This window comes from Salvelinus alpinus, chromosome 11 (genome assembly GCF_045679555.1).
Source record: "Salvelinus alpinus chromosome 11, SLU_Salpinus.1, whole genome shotgun sequence".
NCBI lineage: Eukaryota > Metazoa > Chordata > Actinopteri > Salmoniformes > Salmonidae > Salvelinus > Salvelinus alpinus.
Window position 1 is genome coordinate 36850192 of NC_092096.1, and position 16657 is coordinate 36866848.

General features: G+C 41.5%; 1 protein-coding gene and 1 long non-coding RNA gene across 5 annotated transcripts in view; one reads left to right on the forward strand and one right to left on the reverse strand.

The window, feature by feature from the left end:
* Window positions 1–16657, reverse strand: part of LOC139534105 (uncharacterized) — a 982995-nt gene that overhangs the window by 15351 nt on the left and 950987 nt on the right. The gene's annotated exons all lie outside the window — the stretch shown is intronic.
* The window catches only part of LOC139534095 (ankyrin repeat and BTB/POZ domain-containing protein 3-A-like), a 188030-nt gene continuing 171908 nt past the window's right edge, over window positions 536–16657 (forward strand). For 2 of the 4 annotated variants that reach the window (XM_071332846.1, XM_071332847.1), the window contains exon 1: window positions 537–1661. In XM_071332846.1, the coding sequence (XP_071188947.1) occupies window positions 797–1661 (865 nt within the window). In that variant the 5' untranslated portion in view covers window positions 537–796. Of the gene's footprint in view, window positions 1662–16657 lie in introns of all 4 variants that reach the window. The other 2 variants (XM_071332848.1, XM_071332849.1) reach the window with 2 other exon arrangements.

The following is a 16657-nucleotide window of genomic DNA, read 5'->3' on the forward strand; positions in this document are numbered from 1 at the left end:
AGTGGTTGAATGTTCATTTAGATTGCCGATTTTCTGCATTCATCAGAGTGCTATCAGGTAACCTGATTTCAGATGTGTCCATGTAAACAGGATAATTATAGAAATCATTCTTCTTGCAAAGCGTGTAAACGTTTTAATCAACTATCATATTAATCTGACTATCCACAACAATCGCATAAATATGTGCATGTAACGTACGGAGTGTGATTTCATATGTGTAGACAGGCATTGTTAATGTGCTAAATGCAACACCCTCCCAGCCATTAGGCCTGATCATTAGCAGGTGGATAAATGTGTGTGGGAGAGTGTCATTCTTAATCTGCCTGTTTTAAATCTGTTGTATTTATTATGATATAAGACTCATATTTTTGAGTAAATCCTTTTCCAGTCATATTTGAAACATTTTTAATGTGCCCATCAACAGCTACTATCATCATACATCCCAGTTGACAAATTGATTATGTCAGTCAAGAGTTATAAAGGCATCAGATTGGCCTTTAGCAGCCCACCATGTGCATAGCCCCTCCTCTCCACGCACGAGTCCGTGCTGCGCCTGATGCAGTGGCTTGTGGATTCGATCTCTCTCAGGTTACGCATGAGTTAGAGAAAGACCAGTTTAATGGAATATTTTCAGTAAACGCAAGAAAGCGAAAACTAGGTAAAACATTCACTCCATTTACAGAGATTTTATGTAGCCGAATATAACTATTGGAGCCAGCAGCTGTGGAATAGCTGCGACAGAGACAGGGTTTGTGGCATTCATTGAAAAAGCAGACCTTTAATATGCAATGCAGCCATGACAGGCAAGAGTAAGACGACTGTGAGGACGCTGGAGGATTTAACGCTCGATTCCGGTTATGGTGGAGCCGCTGACTCCTTCAGGTCTTCCAGTGTTTCGCTGTGTTGCTCGTACACGAATCTGTCATATGCGCATGGGGGAAACTGCTGGCATCTGACCGAATCTATGCACAGCCGACACAACAGCTTGGACACGGTCAACACCGTCCTGGCGGAGGACACGGATATATTGGAGTTCTCCAGCCAATGTGCCAAGCTTCCCGAGCTTGAGGACGTGCCATGGAGCCTCAGCGAGGTGGAGTGCGCACTCAGGAAGAAAGAGGAGCTATGTGTGGGGAGCCCGTCACAAGAGGTCCTGGCCAAGCTCTCAGCACTGGTCAGTCGGGCGTTGGTGAGGGTCGCCCGGGAGGCTCAGCGCCTCAGTCTGCGCTATGCCAAGTGCACCAAGCACGAGATCCAAAGCGCCATCAAGATGGTTCTCTCCTGGACCATCTCTGTCAACTGCATCACCGCAGCACTCGGTGCACTTTCGCTCTATAATATGAGCACTAGGGATAAACTCTACCGGGGCAAGTCAGCACGGTGCGGGCTCGTCTTTTCTGTAGGACATTTTTTCAAGTGGATGGTTGAGAATCGAGTGGCACTCCGGGTCCATGAACACGCAGCTATATACTTCACTGCCTGTGTGGAAAGCCTGTTCCTTGAGGTATTCAGCCGAGTGCAGCGGATCGCGCTCATCGAGAATGACAACGGCACCTCCACATTTATGCTCGAGTCCCTAGAGCAGGCCATCAACAATGACTCAGAGATCTGGGGTCTGCTGCAGCCCAACCAGCACCTCATATGTGGGAAGAATGCAAGTGGTAAGAAAAACAAAATACATGTTGCTCATTTTCTGTTGACAGAAATGTGTCCTGAGTGCAATCGGATATTTTATGTTGTGGGTTTTTCATTGGAAACTCATGTGGTTTCAAGCAGAATGTACTTTGTTGACCACATCGTTGGCACTGATCCTTTGTTTTCGTTTCTATTATTTGACTGGCAGATCTGCCAGTGCATCAGGGGATATAGGGATCTGTTAATAGGCGTCTGTTTGTATCATTGGCCTTTGCCAATGTTGTTGTGAATAAAGGTCACCTCACGTCGAGTTGAGGGACTGTTTATAGAGGTGACTACATAAAGCTTATTTTAATGGGTCTTTCATAATTGAGCTATTTTGATAGAGGAACAAAATCTACGTCATCACGCACAGATTATTGGTTCATAATATGCATTTTTAAGCCACATTTTGTCATAGGTTAAGCGTTTTTTTTAACCTATTTGCCAAAGTTAGGGTAGTAGGGGGTAACTAGCTTCCTGGGGCAACTAACCCCCCCCTCCCCCCTTAATTTGCATTAAGACCCAAAGATGTCACAATTAACACTTTCTGTGTTGTAGATATATTCCAATGAAGTTAGATCTATAATTGTTTTTTAAATATACAAGAAGGAAAGCCTTAAGATAAATAATCTACTTGTTTAGAGAGAAAAATGTAGATCATTTGAGTAAAGTAGTAATATGTTGGATGAGTGTGTTGGGGCCACACCCCCTCCCCCTCTTACTAGGGGGTAATTGGCCCCTGGGGGCTAGTTACCCCTTTGTGGTTAGGAATGTGTTTCTACCTGTGATATAGACAATGACTAGCCCAGTTAGCGCTAGTTTATGCTAATTTGATAGCTAGTTACACCAACAGTAAATACTAGCCAGCAAGCTAGTAAGAATAAGCTGCTAGGAGTGCTAGCTAGCAACCTTACTAGTTGTAAATGTTTCCACTAGTGACTGATAGCTTTACAGTTATTGTTACTTTTTAGCCTTTTAGCTGTTTTACACAGCATTTTATGTAATATAGCTAGATACTGTAGCTAGCTACATTTTTAAGAGAGCTTTTCAATTGGCGTCTCTCCCCCTGTTTTCAGTCACAGGTGGGGACTGGATTAGGTGTGAGCGGTGCAGGAGGTGGGCTCATGAGTTGTGCTCCAATTTTACTGGGGATAGCTTTATTTGTGACCTATGTACAAATTAGAATTTTGCAATAGCAAAGCATAAGTTACACTGAATTAATTAGTTATATTCCAATATTATATTCCAATTAATATATATATATTTTTTTTTTTTTAAATTAAAGACAACAATTGAAAACCTTTTGCTCCTGAATGTAATTTTAAAGACTGCTGGGATTTAAAATCTTACATTACTCAAATCATATTCAGTGCAATTGTACATAATGGATTGTATGGATAAGGAATAACAAAGATGGAACAAATAAAATGTATCTGAAGGTGAGTTAAAAAGAGGGACTTTACATCAAATTTTCAAATGTTTTATTTTAAAAAATGAGGGTGTAGAAATGTTATGCTCTTAGTGTAACCTTTATTTAACTAGGGAAGTCAGTTAAAACATTTTTTATTTACAATGACGGCCTACTCCGGCCAAACCCCGACGACGCTGGGCCAATTGTGCACCGCCCTATGGGACTCCCAATCACGGTCGGATGTGATACAGCCTGGATTCGAACCAGGTACTATAGTGAAGCCTCTTGCGCTGAAATGCAATGCCTTAGACTCATAGTGCAGATAGTAATGGTGACATGTGCAATACCACCCCCCCCCCCCCATATTTTATTTAAATAATTAAAATAAGACAACTAGACTTAGCTTTTAAGTATTACTTACGAAATAATTTCTTAATAACATTGATTAAAGGGATTTTAACACACTTGTGTGAAGCCCTATTCCATAATCTAAATTTAGTTATTTCATACTTTTTTTAATTAAATAACTAAAACGTGTCAATTGTAGCCATTTTATTTCCCTTTATAAGGAAACGAGGGGTGCTAAGGATGCTGCAAAAAAGTATTTGTATGCATTTACACTATAAACAAAAAAGTATGTGGACACCCCTTTAAATTAGTGGATTCGGCTATTTCAGCCACACCTGTTGCTGACAGGTGTATAAAATCGAGCACACAGCCATGTAATCTCCATAGGCATACATTGTCAGTATAATGACCTTGCTGAAGAGGTCAGTGACTTTCAACTTGGCACCGTCATTGGATGTCACCTTTCCAACAATTCAGTTCGTCAAATTTCTGCCCTGCTAGAGCTGCCCCGGTAAACTGGGGTGGTGCTGTTATTGTGAAGTGGAAACGTCTAGGAGAAACATCAGCTCAGTCGTGAAGTGGTAGGCCACACAAGTTCACAGAACAGGATCGCTGAGTGCTAAAAAAAAATTGTGTGTCCTCTGTTGCAACACTCACTACCAAGTTCCAAACTGCCTCTGGAAGAAACGTCAGCATAGGAACTGTTTGTCAGGAGCTTCATGAAATGGGTTTCCATGGCCAAGCAGTCGCACAAGCCTAAGATCACCATGCACAATGCCAAGCGTCGGCTGGAGTGGTGTAAAGCTCACCGCCATTGGACTCTGGAGCAGTGGAAACACGTTCTCTGGAGTGATGAATCACGCTTCACCCTCTCAGTCCGATGGAATATTCCGGGTTTGGCGAATACCAGGAGAACGCTACCTGCCCGAATGTATAGTGCCAAATGTAAAGTTTGGTGGAGAAGGAATAATGGTGTGGGGAAGTTTTTCATGGTTCAGGCCCCGTAGTTCCAGTGAAGGGAAATCTTAATGCTACAGCATACAGTGACATTCTATTTGATTCTATGCTTCCAACTTTGTAGCAACAGTTTGGGGTTATCCCTTTCCTGTGTCAGCATGACAATGCCCCCGTGCACAATGCGTGGTCAGTGCAGAAATAGTGGAAGAGATCGGTGTGGAAGAACTTGACTGGCCTGCTCAGAGCCCTGACCTCAACTCCATTGAACACCTTTGGAATGAATTGTAACGCAGACTGCGAGCCGACACCACTAATGCTTTTGTGGCTGAATGTATTTGTATTTATTATGGATCGCCAACAGCTACTGCCAAGGCAAAAGCTACTCTTCCTGGGGTCCAGCAAAATTAAGTCAGTTATACAATTTTAAAAACATAACAGTACATTCACAACAGATTTCACGACGCACTAAGTATGCCCTCAGACCCCTACTCCACTACCAAATATCTACAACCCAAAATCCATGTGTCTGTATAGTGCGTATGTTATCGTGTGTGTGTATGCATGGTTCTGTGCCTATGTTTGTGTAGCTTCACAGTCCCCTCAGTTCCATAAGGTGTATTTTTATCTGTTTTTTTTATTACATTTTACTACTTGAATCAGTTACTTGATGTGGAATAGAGTTTGATCTAGTTATACTGTGTGCCTCCCATAGTCTGTTCTGGACTTGGGGACTGTGAAGAGACCTCTGGTGGCATGTCTTGTAGGGTAATCATGGGTGTTTTTTGTTGTTGTTACCTTTATTTAACTTCTCCAGGATAGGGGGCAGCATTTTCACGTTTGGATGAAAAGCGTGCCCAGAGTAAACTGCCTCCTACTTAGTCCCAGATGCTAATATATGCATATTATTAGTAGTATTGGATAGAAAACACTCTGAAGTTTCTAAAACTGTTTGAATCATGTCTGTGAATATAACAGAACTTATTTGGCAGGCAAAACCCCGAGGACAAACCATTCAGATTTTTGTTGTTGTTGAGGTCACTCTCTTTTCAATGAGGTTTCATTGGGAATCCAGATTTCTAAAGGACCTTCCTGCAGTTCCTATCGCTTCCACTGGATGTCAACAGTCTTTAGAAATTGGTTGAGGTTTTTCCTTTGAGAAATGAAGAAGTAGCCATGTTCAGAATGAGGCTCCAGTGAAGTGTACTGTTTGTTAGAGGCGCGTGACAAGAAAGCATGCTACACATTGTTTTCCTCCGGTATTGAACACAGATCATCCCGTCTTCAATTTTATCGATTATTTACGTAAAAAAATACATAAAGTTGTATTACAAAAGTAGTTTGAAATGTTTGGACAAAGCTTACAGGTAACTTTTGAGATACTTGTAGTCACGTTGTACAAGTTGGAACCGGTGTTTTTCTGGATCAAACACGCCAAATAAATTGACACTTTGGATATATATCGACGGAATTAATCGAACAAATAACCATTTGTGATGTTTATGGGATATATTGGAGTGCCAACAGAAGAAGCTCGTCAAAGGTAAGGCATGAATTATATCTTTATTTCTGCGTTTTGTGTCGCGCCGGGAGGGTTGAAATATGATGGTCTGTGATTGTTAGCTGGGGTGCTATCCTCAGATCATAGCATTGTTTTCTTTCGCCGTAAAGCATTTTGGAAATCTGACATGTTGGCTGGATTCACAAAAAGTGTAGATTTAATTTGGTATACTGAATTTGTGGTTTCATAAAAGTAAATTTTTATAGTAGTTTATTTGAATTTGGCGCTCTGCATTTTCACTGGATGTTGGCCCGGTGGGACGCTACCGTCCCACATATCCCAGAGAGGTTAATTAAGAACAAATAATATTTTACAATGACAGCCTAGGAACAGGTGGGTTAACTTTTTAAGACTAGGGGGCTGTATTTGGAAGTTTGGATGACTGAGGTGCCCAAAGTAAACTGCCTGTTACTCAGGCCCGGAAGCTAGGATATGCATATGCATGGTAGTATTGGATAGAAAACACTCTACAGCTTCTAAAACTGTTAAAATAATGTCTGTGAGTATAGCAGAACTGATTTGGCAGGCAAAACCCTGAGGACAATCCATCCAGGAATTTTTTAGTTGTTGAGGTCATTGGACTTTTCAATGCTTTTCTATGGGAAAGTCTAATAATTAGGACCCAGATTCCAGTTCCTATGGCTTCCACTAGATGTCAACAGCCTTTAGAAATTGTTTCATGCTTGTTTTTTGAAAAATGGAGAAGTATTCGTATTCTTTCGAAGTAACCCTCAGAAGGACTCTAGTCTTTTGGCGTGTGAATAGTGCGCACTCCTCGTTTTTAAAATTCAGTTTACTCCGTCTTAAATTTTATCGAATATTTACATATTAGGGTACCTGAGGTTGGATTAGAAACATTGTTTGAATTGTTTGACGAAGTTTACAGGTATATTTTTAGATTCTTTTGTAGGCATGTTGAGAGTTGGAACAGGTGGATTTCTGAATCAAACGTGCCAAATAAACTGACATTTTTGGGATATAAAGAAGGACTTTATCGAACAAAACGACCATTCATTGTGTAACTGGGACACTTTGGATTGCAAAAAGATGAAGATCTTCAAAGGTAAGTGATTTATTTTATCTCTATTTTTGAGTTTTGTGACACCTGTGCAGGTTATGAATTCATGTTAATGCAGGAAGTGGGTGAGGTGCTGTCCTCAGACGGTCAAATGCTATGCTTTCGCCGTAAAGCCTATTGTAAGTCAGACAAAGCTGTTCGATTACCAAGATTCTAAGCTAAAGAATGGTGTATGACACTTGTATTTTTATGAATGTTTAACTTCTTGACGCTAGGGGCCAGAATATATATATACACTGCTCAAAAAAATAAAGGGAACACTTAAACAACACAATGTAACTCCAAGTCAATCACACTTCTGTGAAATCAAACTGTCCACTTAGGAAGCAACACTGATTGACAATACATTTCACATGCTGTTGTGCAAATGGAATAGACAACAGGTGGAAATTATAGGCAATTAGCAAGACACCCCCAATAAAGGAGTAGTTCTGCAGGTGGTAACCACTTCTCAGTTCCTATGCTTCCTGGCTGATGTTTAGGTCACTTTTGAATGCTGGCGGTGCTTTCACTCTAGTGGTAGCATGAGACGGAGTCTACAACCCACACAAGTGGCTCAGGTAGTGCAGTTCATCCAGGATGGCACATCAATGCGAGCTGTGGCAAAAAGGTTTGCTGTGTCTGTCAGCGTAGTGTCCAGAGCATGGAGGCGCTACCAGGAGACAGGCCAGTACATCAGGAGACGTGGAGGAGGCCGTAGGAGGGCAACAACCCAGCAGCAGGACCGCTACCTCCGCCTTTGTGCAAGGAGGTGCACTGCCAGAGCCCTGCAAAATGACCTCCAGCAGGCCACAAATGTGCATGTGTCTGCTCAAACGGTCAGAAACAGACTCCATGAGGGTGGTATGAGGGCCCGACGTCCACAGGTGGGGGTTGTGCTTACAGCCCAGCACCGTGCAGGACGTTTGGCATTTGCCAGAGAACACCAAGATTGGCAAATTCGCCACTGGCGCCCTGTGCTCTTCACAGATGAAAGCAGGTTCACACTGAGCACATGAGCACATGTGACAGACGTGACAGTGTCTGGAGACGCCGTGGAGAACGTTCTGCTGCCTGTAACATCCTCCAGCATGACCGGTTTGGCGGTGGGTCAGTCATGGTGTGGGGTGGCATTTCTTTGTGGGGCCGCACAGCCCTCCATGTGCTCGCCAGAGGTAGCCTGACTGCCATTAGGTACTGAGATGAGATCCTCAGACCCCTTGTGAGACCATATGCTGACACATGCACATTTGTGGCCTTCTGGAGGTCATTTTGCAGGGCTCTGGCAGTGCACCTCCTTGCACAAAGGCGGAGGTAGCGGTCCTACTGCTGGGTTGTTGCCCTCCTACGGCCTCCTCCACGTCTCCTGATGTACTGGCCTGTCTCCTGGTAGCGCCTCCATGCTCTGGACACTACGCTGACAGACACAGCAAACCTTTTTGCCACAGCTCGCATTGATGTGCCATCCTGGATGAACTGCACTACCTGAGCCACTTGTGTGGGTTGTAGACTCCGTCTCATGCTACCACTAGAGTGAGAGCACCGCCAGCATTCAAAAGTGACCAAAACATCAGCCAGGAAGCATAGGAACTGAGAAGTTGTCTGTGGTCACCACCTGCAGAATCACTCCTTTTTTGGGGGTGTCTTGCTAATTGCCTATAATTTCCACCTTTTGTCTATTCCATTTGCACAACAGCATGTGAAATGTATTGTCAATCAGTGTTGCTTCCTAAGTGGACAGTTTGATTTCACAGAAGTGTGATTGACTTGGAGTTACATTGTGTTGTTTAAGTGTTCCCTTTATTTTTTTGAGCAGTGTATATATTTTAAATAACGTTCCCAAGGTAAACTGACTATTTCTCAGGCCCAGATCGTAGAATATGCATATAATAAACAGTCCAAAGTTTCCAAAACTGTCAAAATAGTGTCTGTGAGTATAACAAAACTGATTCTGCAGGCGAAAACCTGAGAAAATCCAACCCGGAAGTGATTTTTTTTAAACCCCTATTCCGTTCACTGCCCCTCTTCCATTTAAAGGGGTATCAACCAGATTCCTTTCCAATGGCTTCCTCAGGCTGTGACCAGGCTTTAGACATAGTTTCAGGCTTTTATTTGGAAAAATGGGCGACATTTTTCATAAGTAGTCCGGTGTCCTCTGAATGTTTCCTGCGCGCGATAGAGGGGCACCCCATTTTTCTTTTGTCTCTTAATGAATAGGTTATGGTCCGGTTGAAATATTATCGATTATGTTTGTTAAAAACAACCTGAGGATTGATTGTAAAAAACATTTGACATGTTTCTACGACCATTATGGATACTTTTTGGAATTTGTCGAACGGAACACGGCTTTGGTTTTCTGAACATAATGCGCAACCCAAATGGCGTTTTTTTGTGATAAAAGTAATATTTATCGAACAAAAATAACATTTGTTGTGTAACTGGGAGTCTCGTGAGTGGAAACATCCGAAGATTATCAAAGGTAAGCGATTAATTTTATTGCTTTTCTTACTTTCGTGACCAAGCTAACCAAGCTAATATAAGGCTAGCTGTTGTAGCATTGAAAGCTACACTCACAAACGCTTGGATTTCTTTCACTGTAAAGTATATTTTTAAAATCTGACACGATAGGTGGATTAACAACAAGCTAAAATGTGTTTTGGTATATTTCACTTGTGATTGCATGATTATAAATATTTTTGCATTTGGCGCCCTGCAATTCTAGCGGTTGTTTAGGAAAGTGATCCCGTAAAAGGGATCCGTAGTGCAGAGAAGTTAAGACAATGACTGTAAAAGGTGTTAAGTCCCAATGGATTGATGAGGAATTAAAAAATTGTATGTTTGAGAGGGATGAGGCAAGAGGTATGGCAAATAAGTCTGGCAGCCCAATTGATTGGTAAACGTACTGCAAATTAAGAAATCATGTGACTAAACAAAATAGAAGAAAAATAAACTATAAGAAAGATAAGCAAACTTAGGGATGACATGCCAACAGCAATAGAGATAAAAATTAATCACTAACCTTGAACAACTTCATCAGATGACAGTCTTATAACATCATGTTATACAATACATTTATGTTTTGTTTGAAAATGTGCATATTTGAGGTATAAATCGTAGTTTTACATTGCAGCCACCATCACAAATAGCACCAAAGCAGCCAGAATAATTACAGAGAGCAACGTGAAATACATAAATACTCATCATAAAACATTTATGAAAAATACATGGTGTACAGCAAATGAAAGATAAACATCTTGTGAATCCAGCCAATATTTCTGATTTTTTACAGCGAAAACACAATATAGAATTATATTAGCTTACCACAATAGCCAAACACACAAAGCCATTTATTCACCGCCAACATAGCTTTCACAAAAAACAGCAATAGAGATAAAATTAATCACTAACCTTTGGACAACTTCATCAGATGACAGTCTTATAACATCATGTTATACAATACATTTATGTTTTGTTCGAAAATGTGCATATTTAGAGCTGCAAATCGTGGTTATACATTGAATACGTAGCAACAATTCACCAAAATGTCCGGAGATATTTTGGACAGTCACCTAATCTAACCAAAGAACTCATCATAAACTTTACATAAAAATACTTGTTGTATGGCAAATAAAAGATACACTGGTTCATAATGCAACCGCTGTGTAAGATTTTTTTAAATAACTTTACTACAACATACAGCATGCATTATTGTGAGACAGCGCTCTCCTATTCTCCGCCGTGTTGGAGCCAAAATATTACACAGAAATACGAAATAACATCATAAATATTCTCTTACTTTTGCTGATCTTCCATCAGAATGTTGTGCAAGGAGTCCTAGGTCCAGAATAAATCGTTGTTTGGTTTTAGAATGTCCATTTCTTCTGTCGAATTAGCAACTTTGGCTAGCATTGTGGAGCGCACGTGTCCATCATCTCTTGGCGCATGGAACGAAAAATTCCAAAATTCCCAATAAACGTTGAATAAACTGGTCAAACTTGGTTGAAAATCCTACTTTATGATGTTCTTCTCATATGTATCCAATAAAATGAGAGCCGGAGCAATTCGTAGTGTATACCGAACGCTTTTCAGAAGACAATGTGAGGTTCCCCGGCGCGCAGATGAAAACTGACAAAAGGGCGGACCTGTCACTCGAAAAGCTCTTATTCAGCCTCACATCAAGCTAGACACCCCATTCAACCTTCCACTGCCTGTTGACATCTAGTGGAAGGCGTATGAAGTGCATACAGATCCATAAATAAAAGCCAGTTGAATAGGCAGGCCCTGACACAGAGCCTCGTTTTCAGATTTTTCACTTCCTGTATGGAAGTTTGCTGCCAAATGAGTTCTGTTTTACTCACAGATATAATTCAAACAGTTTTAGAAACTTCTGAGTGTTTTCTATCCAATAGTAATAATAATATGCATATTGTATGATCTAGAACAGAGTACGAGGCCGTTTAATTTGGGCACGATTTATTCCAAAGTGAAAACAGCGCCCCCCTATTAAGAAGAAGTTAACAACACTGTCAACAAGGCAGGTCCTACAGGCCCTAGTTTTGTCTCACCTTGACTACTGTTCAGTCGTGTGATCAGGTGCCACAAAAAAAGGACTTAGGAAAATTGCAATTGGCTTTGAATTGGGCAAATGGCTGGCCCTTGGATGTACACAGAGCTAATATTAATAATATGCATGTCAATCTCTCCTGGCTGAAAGTGGAGGAGAGATTGACTTCATCACTACTTTTATTTATGAGAGGTGTAGACATATTGAATGCACGTAGCTGTCTGTCTAAACTACTGGCACACACCTCGGACACCCCTGCATACCCCACAAGACATGCCAGCAGAGGTCTCTTCACAGTCCCCAAGTCCAGAACAGACTACGGGAAGCACACAGTGCAACATAGAGCCATGACTACATGGAACTCTATTCCACATCAAGTAACTGACACAAGCAGTAACATTTGATTTAAAAAAACAGATTACAAAACACCTTATGTAACAGCGGGGACTGAAGCAACACAAACATTGGCACAGACACATGCATACACACACACGATATCATACGCACTATACATACACATGGATTTAGTACTGTAGATACGTGGTGGAGTATGGGCCTGAGGGCAAACAGTGTGTTGTGAAATCTGGGTATGTATTGTAATGTTTTTAAAATTGTATTAACTGCCTTAATTTTGGCAGCAGCTAATGGGGATCCATAATAAATACATCTGTACTGTGGTTTTGCCTCTTTGATTGCCTTAGAGGGCATAGCTAGTCTGTTTGTACATGTCCATGTTCCCAGTCATTCTGAGCTAGCCAATTAAAGTATTTTCCACAGCTATAATTGAGGCTAAACAACCCTGTAACCAGTAATCCGAACTGTCAATTTATACATGCAACATTTGTTCACTGGCTGTATTTAACGCCAAGGAAATGTTTTACAATGACAAAGGCCCCAACTGTTCACTGAATCCCCCTAAATCAGGTAGGCACATTCCTTCATATGATGTGGGAGTACCCTGCAGTTAAATGCTTCTGAGGCAAAGTAACTAAATTCATTTTGAAGTGTATGAATTTCAATATTCAATGCTTTGCATCTATTTTACTTAACAATGGTAGCCCCTTGCATCTCTGTCAGATAAGATCACTGCTGGCACTCATGAAAAATGAAAAATGTTTTGGTCTCTAAGACGGCAACCACCTCTTTCCCATTGGATACAGTTACTATTAGAAGTTATAACATTAGAATTATCGACAGCAAAACTGTTTGGTAGTAGATAACAGAGGTGGGACCAAGTCATTGTTTTAAAAGTCACAAATAAGTCTCAAGTCTCAGCACTCAAGTCCCAAGTCAAGACAAAAAAGTCCGAGTCAAGATCGACAAGTATCAAGTCAAGTCTCAAGTCCTAAACTTTGAGTTTCGAGTCCATAATGTGCTCTTCACCAAATGTAATACCATTTCATATTTTTAACAAGAGTAATAGATAATATATTACATTTACGCAAATCATGAATGCTTTTAAAAATATATTTATTACTTTCCAAATTAGCTTTATATTTCCATGGAAATACATGTGTTACGTTTCCAATGGTGAATGAAGGAGTCAGGCGCAGAGAGCAGGGTAGCTTCGAGCAAGTGGATATACTTTAATATTCCAAAATAGAATATAAACGAGACGGCTACGCCACATAACAAAAAGGGCGCGTCAACATCCAGTCCACAAATAAACAAGGACAAAATCCACACGAATACAAACACCACAAACAGAATAACAAAAGGAAGAGAATCGATGGCAGCTAGTAGGCCGGTGACGACGACCGCCGAGCACCGCCCGCAGAGGAAGAGGCACCATCTTCGGCGGGATTCGTGACAGTACCCCCCCTCTGACGCGCGGCTCCCGCAGTGCGCCGCCCCCGGCCTCGAGGACGACCCGGAGGGCGAGGCGCAGGGCAATCCGGGTGGCGGCGGTGGAAATCAACCAAGAGGGAAGGATCTAAAATGTCCCCTCTCGGTACCCAGCACCTCTCCTCCGGACCGTACCCCTCCCAGTCAACGAGGTACTGCAGGCTTCTGTTACGTTTCCAATGGTGAATGAAGGAGTCAGGCGCAGAGAGCAGGGTAGCTTCGAGCAAGTGGATATACTTTAATATTCCAAAATAGAATATAAACGAGACGGCTACGCCACATAACAAAAAGGGCGCGTCAACATCCAGTCCACAAATAAACAAGGACAAAATCCACACGAATACAAACACCACAAACAGAATAACAAAAGGAAGAGAATCGATGGCAGCTAGTAGGCCGGTGACGACGACCGCCGAGCACCGCCCGCAGAGGAAGAGGCACCATCTTCGGCGGGATTCGTGACAACATGGCTAGCCATAACAAAGACCCCCCCCCCCCAATAGCGATCGACTATCGAGGATCGCTATGGGGTGCAATCGGGCGATGTAGGCTTGTACACAACCGCCCAACCTTAACACACACACACCGTAACATATGTCAATGGCTTTAGGAACAGCAGTAACATCAGGCAGGATTTAGGCTACCAACTGCGTAGCCAGTTGTAGCTCAATCTTGGGTGCAATGATCACGTTCCCGCACTGACTGACTGTGCGGAGGCTCATTGATTTAAGGTTACGTTAGCCAACATGCTGCACTGGCAAAGTTATGAATGATATAGCTGTTGGCTATATTAGCCATGATTTACCGTTCTTTGTGCAGCTTCAAATGTCGAACAAAGTTGGAAGTTGTTGCGCCTCCGTCTGTCATTTTCTTCCCGCATGTTTTGCAAGTTGCAATCCGTTTTTGTTGATACAGCATAGTCTTTATATCCTAAATAATAATTTTGGGTATCATCTTCCCAAGGGCTCCATCTGAATTCAATCGCCGACGTTCCTCTGCACTGCCACGCTCAACTTTTTCTCAGCTGGCACAATGTGATTGGCTGATGTCTGATTGAAACTGTAATCCGTTAAATTAACAGTTGATGCGCTGCACACTTTTTGTAATAGCATCATTTTTTATATTTGGGCTTGGGGAGGGTATCAAGTCAGTTCGAGTTAAAAGGCTCAAGTCCAAGTTAAGTCACGAGTCATTGGTGTTAATGTCAAACTTGAGTTGCAAGTCATCATATTTGTGACTCGAGTCCACACCTCTGGTAGATAAGGTACAATTGAATTCTGGACAAATATACTTCACTCTTTAAGAACAATCTTAGATAAAGCCCTACTCATATAAACCAATATTTATTTAGACTTTTGTTACTTTTTTTGCTTTCAGGTCCATGGGGAAGGGGTGGTAAAGGGTTGGGGTTATCTGGTCATTGTGGGGTGATTGGGGGAAATGTAAGGGGAGACTCAGAGGACGGATGGTGGGAGAAATTATTTTTTATAAAATAAGGCACAGCTCTCAGCCTTCAAATAAAACAATACTTTATTTACGACTGTTTTCATACGAAAATAATAGGTTCAAACATTAATGCTTTCATCTTAAAGTGAACTTTACATTTCGGATGCACCTCAACTACAGGTCGGCTTTGACCACTGTCTTTCTCTACGGATGAAGAAGTAACAGAAAGGGAATCCCATTTTCTTTGGTTATCATACCAAGGACAGAGTATTTTATGGTCAATTTGTATCCAGCCGGCAAGGTATGAAGTCTATGGACTAAATCACTGGTCCTTTTGCCCAGAGTATTCCGTAATAGAAAGCATGAAGGTAACTCTGCCAACAGAGCCCAGAACTATACTGAGCAAAAATATAAATGAAACATGTAGAGTGTTGGTCCCAGGTAGTAATACATTACTAGTAATACATTTCTTGTTTTCAATGCAATATTTTGTGACCTGAGTCTTTTAACCAAAATATCACAGATGAGACTAAAGTTCAGCTGACCATTTTAAGGTTACCGTGGTAAAGGCGACTCAGGTCCTCAAATGTTTCTGTGATCTTTTAACTAGAGGCAGTTGATGCTTGAAAACCTACAAATGTTGCTGAGTTACAGCAGTTCTCTTTGAAAGAGTGGTTCAAGTTGCCTCCAAAGCGACATGAGAGACAGATCAATAACTACAAGAAGCATTTGGTTAGAGACATTACAGCTAAAGGTGGCACAACCAGTTATTGCATGTAAGGGGGCAATTACTTGTTCTCAACAGGGGCATTGGGTGTTGCATAACTTTGTTTTTTGAAATAAATTAAATGGGTATAATTGTGTTATTTGTTCACTCAGGTTCCCTTTATCTAATATTAGGTTTTGTTTGAAGATCTGATAACATTCAATATAAAAACATATGCAAAAGGTGAGAATTAGAAAGGGGGCAAATACTTTTTCACAGCACGATCTCTTCGTTAGTGGACTCAAACATTGTTTTGTTCACAAGTTAGGTTGTTTTTAAATGTAAATATCCAAGAAACACAAGGAAGTCTCACTATAGTAGATAGAAGCAATGAGCACAGGTATAGAAGTTGATCCAAAACGGACTCTTTTCAGCTTCACTCAGTGCGCAGAGTCCCCCAGGCAGGAGGTGTTACTGCGCGAGGTGGGATATAACGCTAGGATTCGTATGTCTTTGTGCATTACCAGATATGAAACAAAACTGCAGAAATACTTAAACAGCTACGGCAGCATTTTTTGGGCTATAAATCACAACTTCCACATGGGCCTAGACTTGACATTTGCTTGCACTGTAGAGCCCCGAGTTGACCACCCGCCAACGTGGCTGGTTAATTAGTCATTCTTACCTGCCAATGCCAAAATCTACCGCATTTGGCGGGTGTTCATTTTTGGCACTGTCTGCCAAGATTAGTTCTTAGAGCTCTGCTCTTGGATGAACTCTGTTTTGCAAAATAGGCCATTTGATTTCCATGCACAGTGAATTATTTACAACTCAGGGCAGAGTAGACCATAATAAGGAAGTATGAATAAACTATGTTCTTATTAAAATAAGTTAACGTTGATGGATAGTGTAAAGAGAATTTGACAACAGATGAAAAGTAAGCAGTTCCTACAGCTTTGCTTGCACATTTCAGTATTCCTGTCTTTGTTTGGCAACAGCGACACACGTTGCGTCAGAAATCATGCGGCACCATTGATATCCAACTCCCAGAGGTATCTCCTTGATATGGTAGATGGCAGGAGATATTT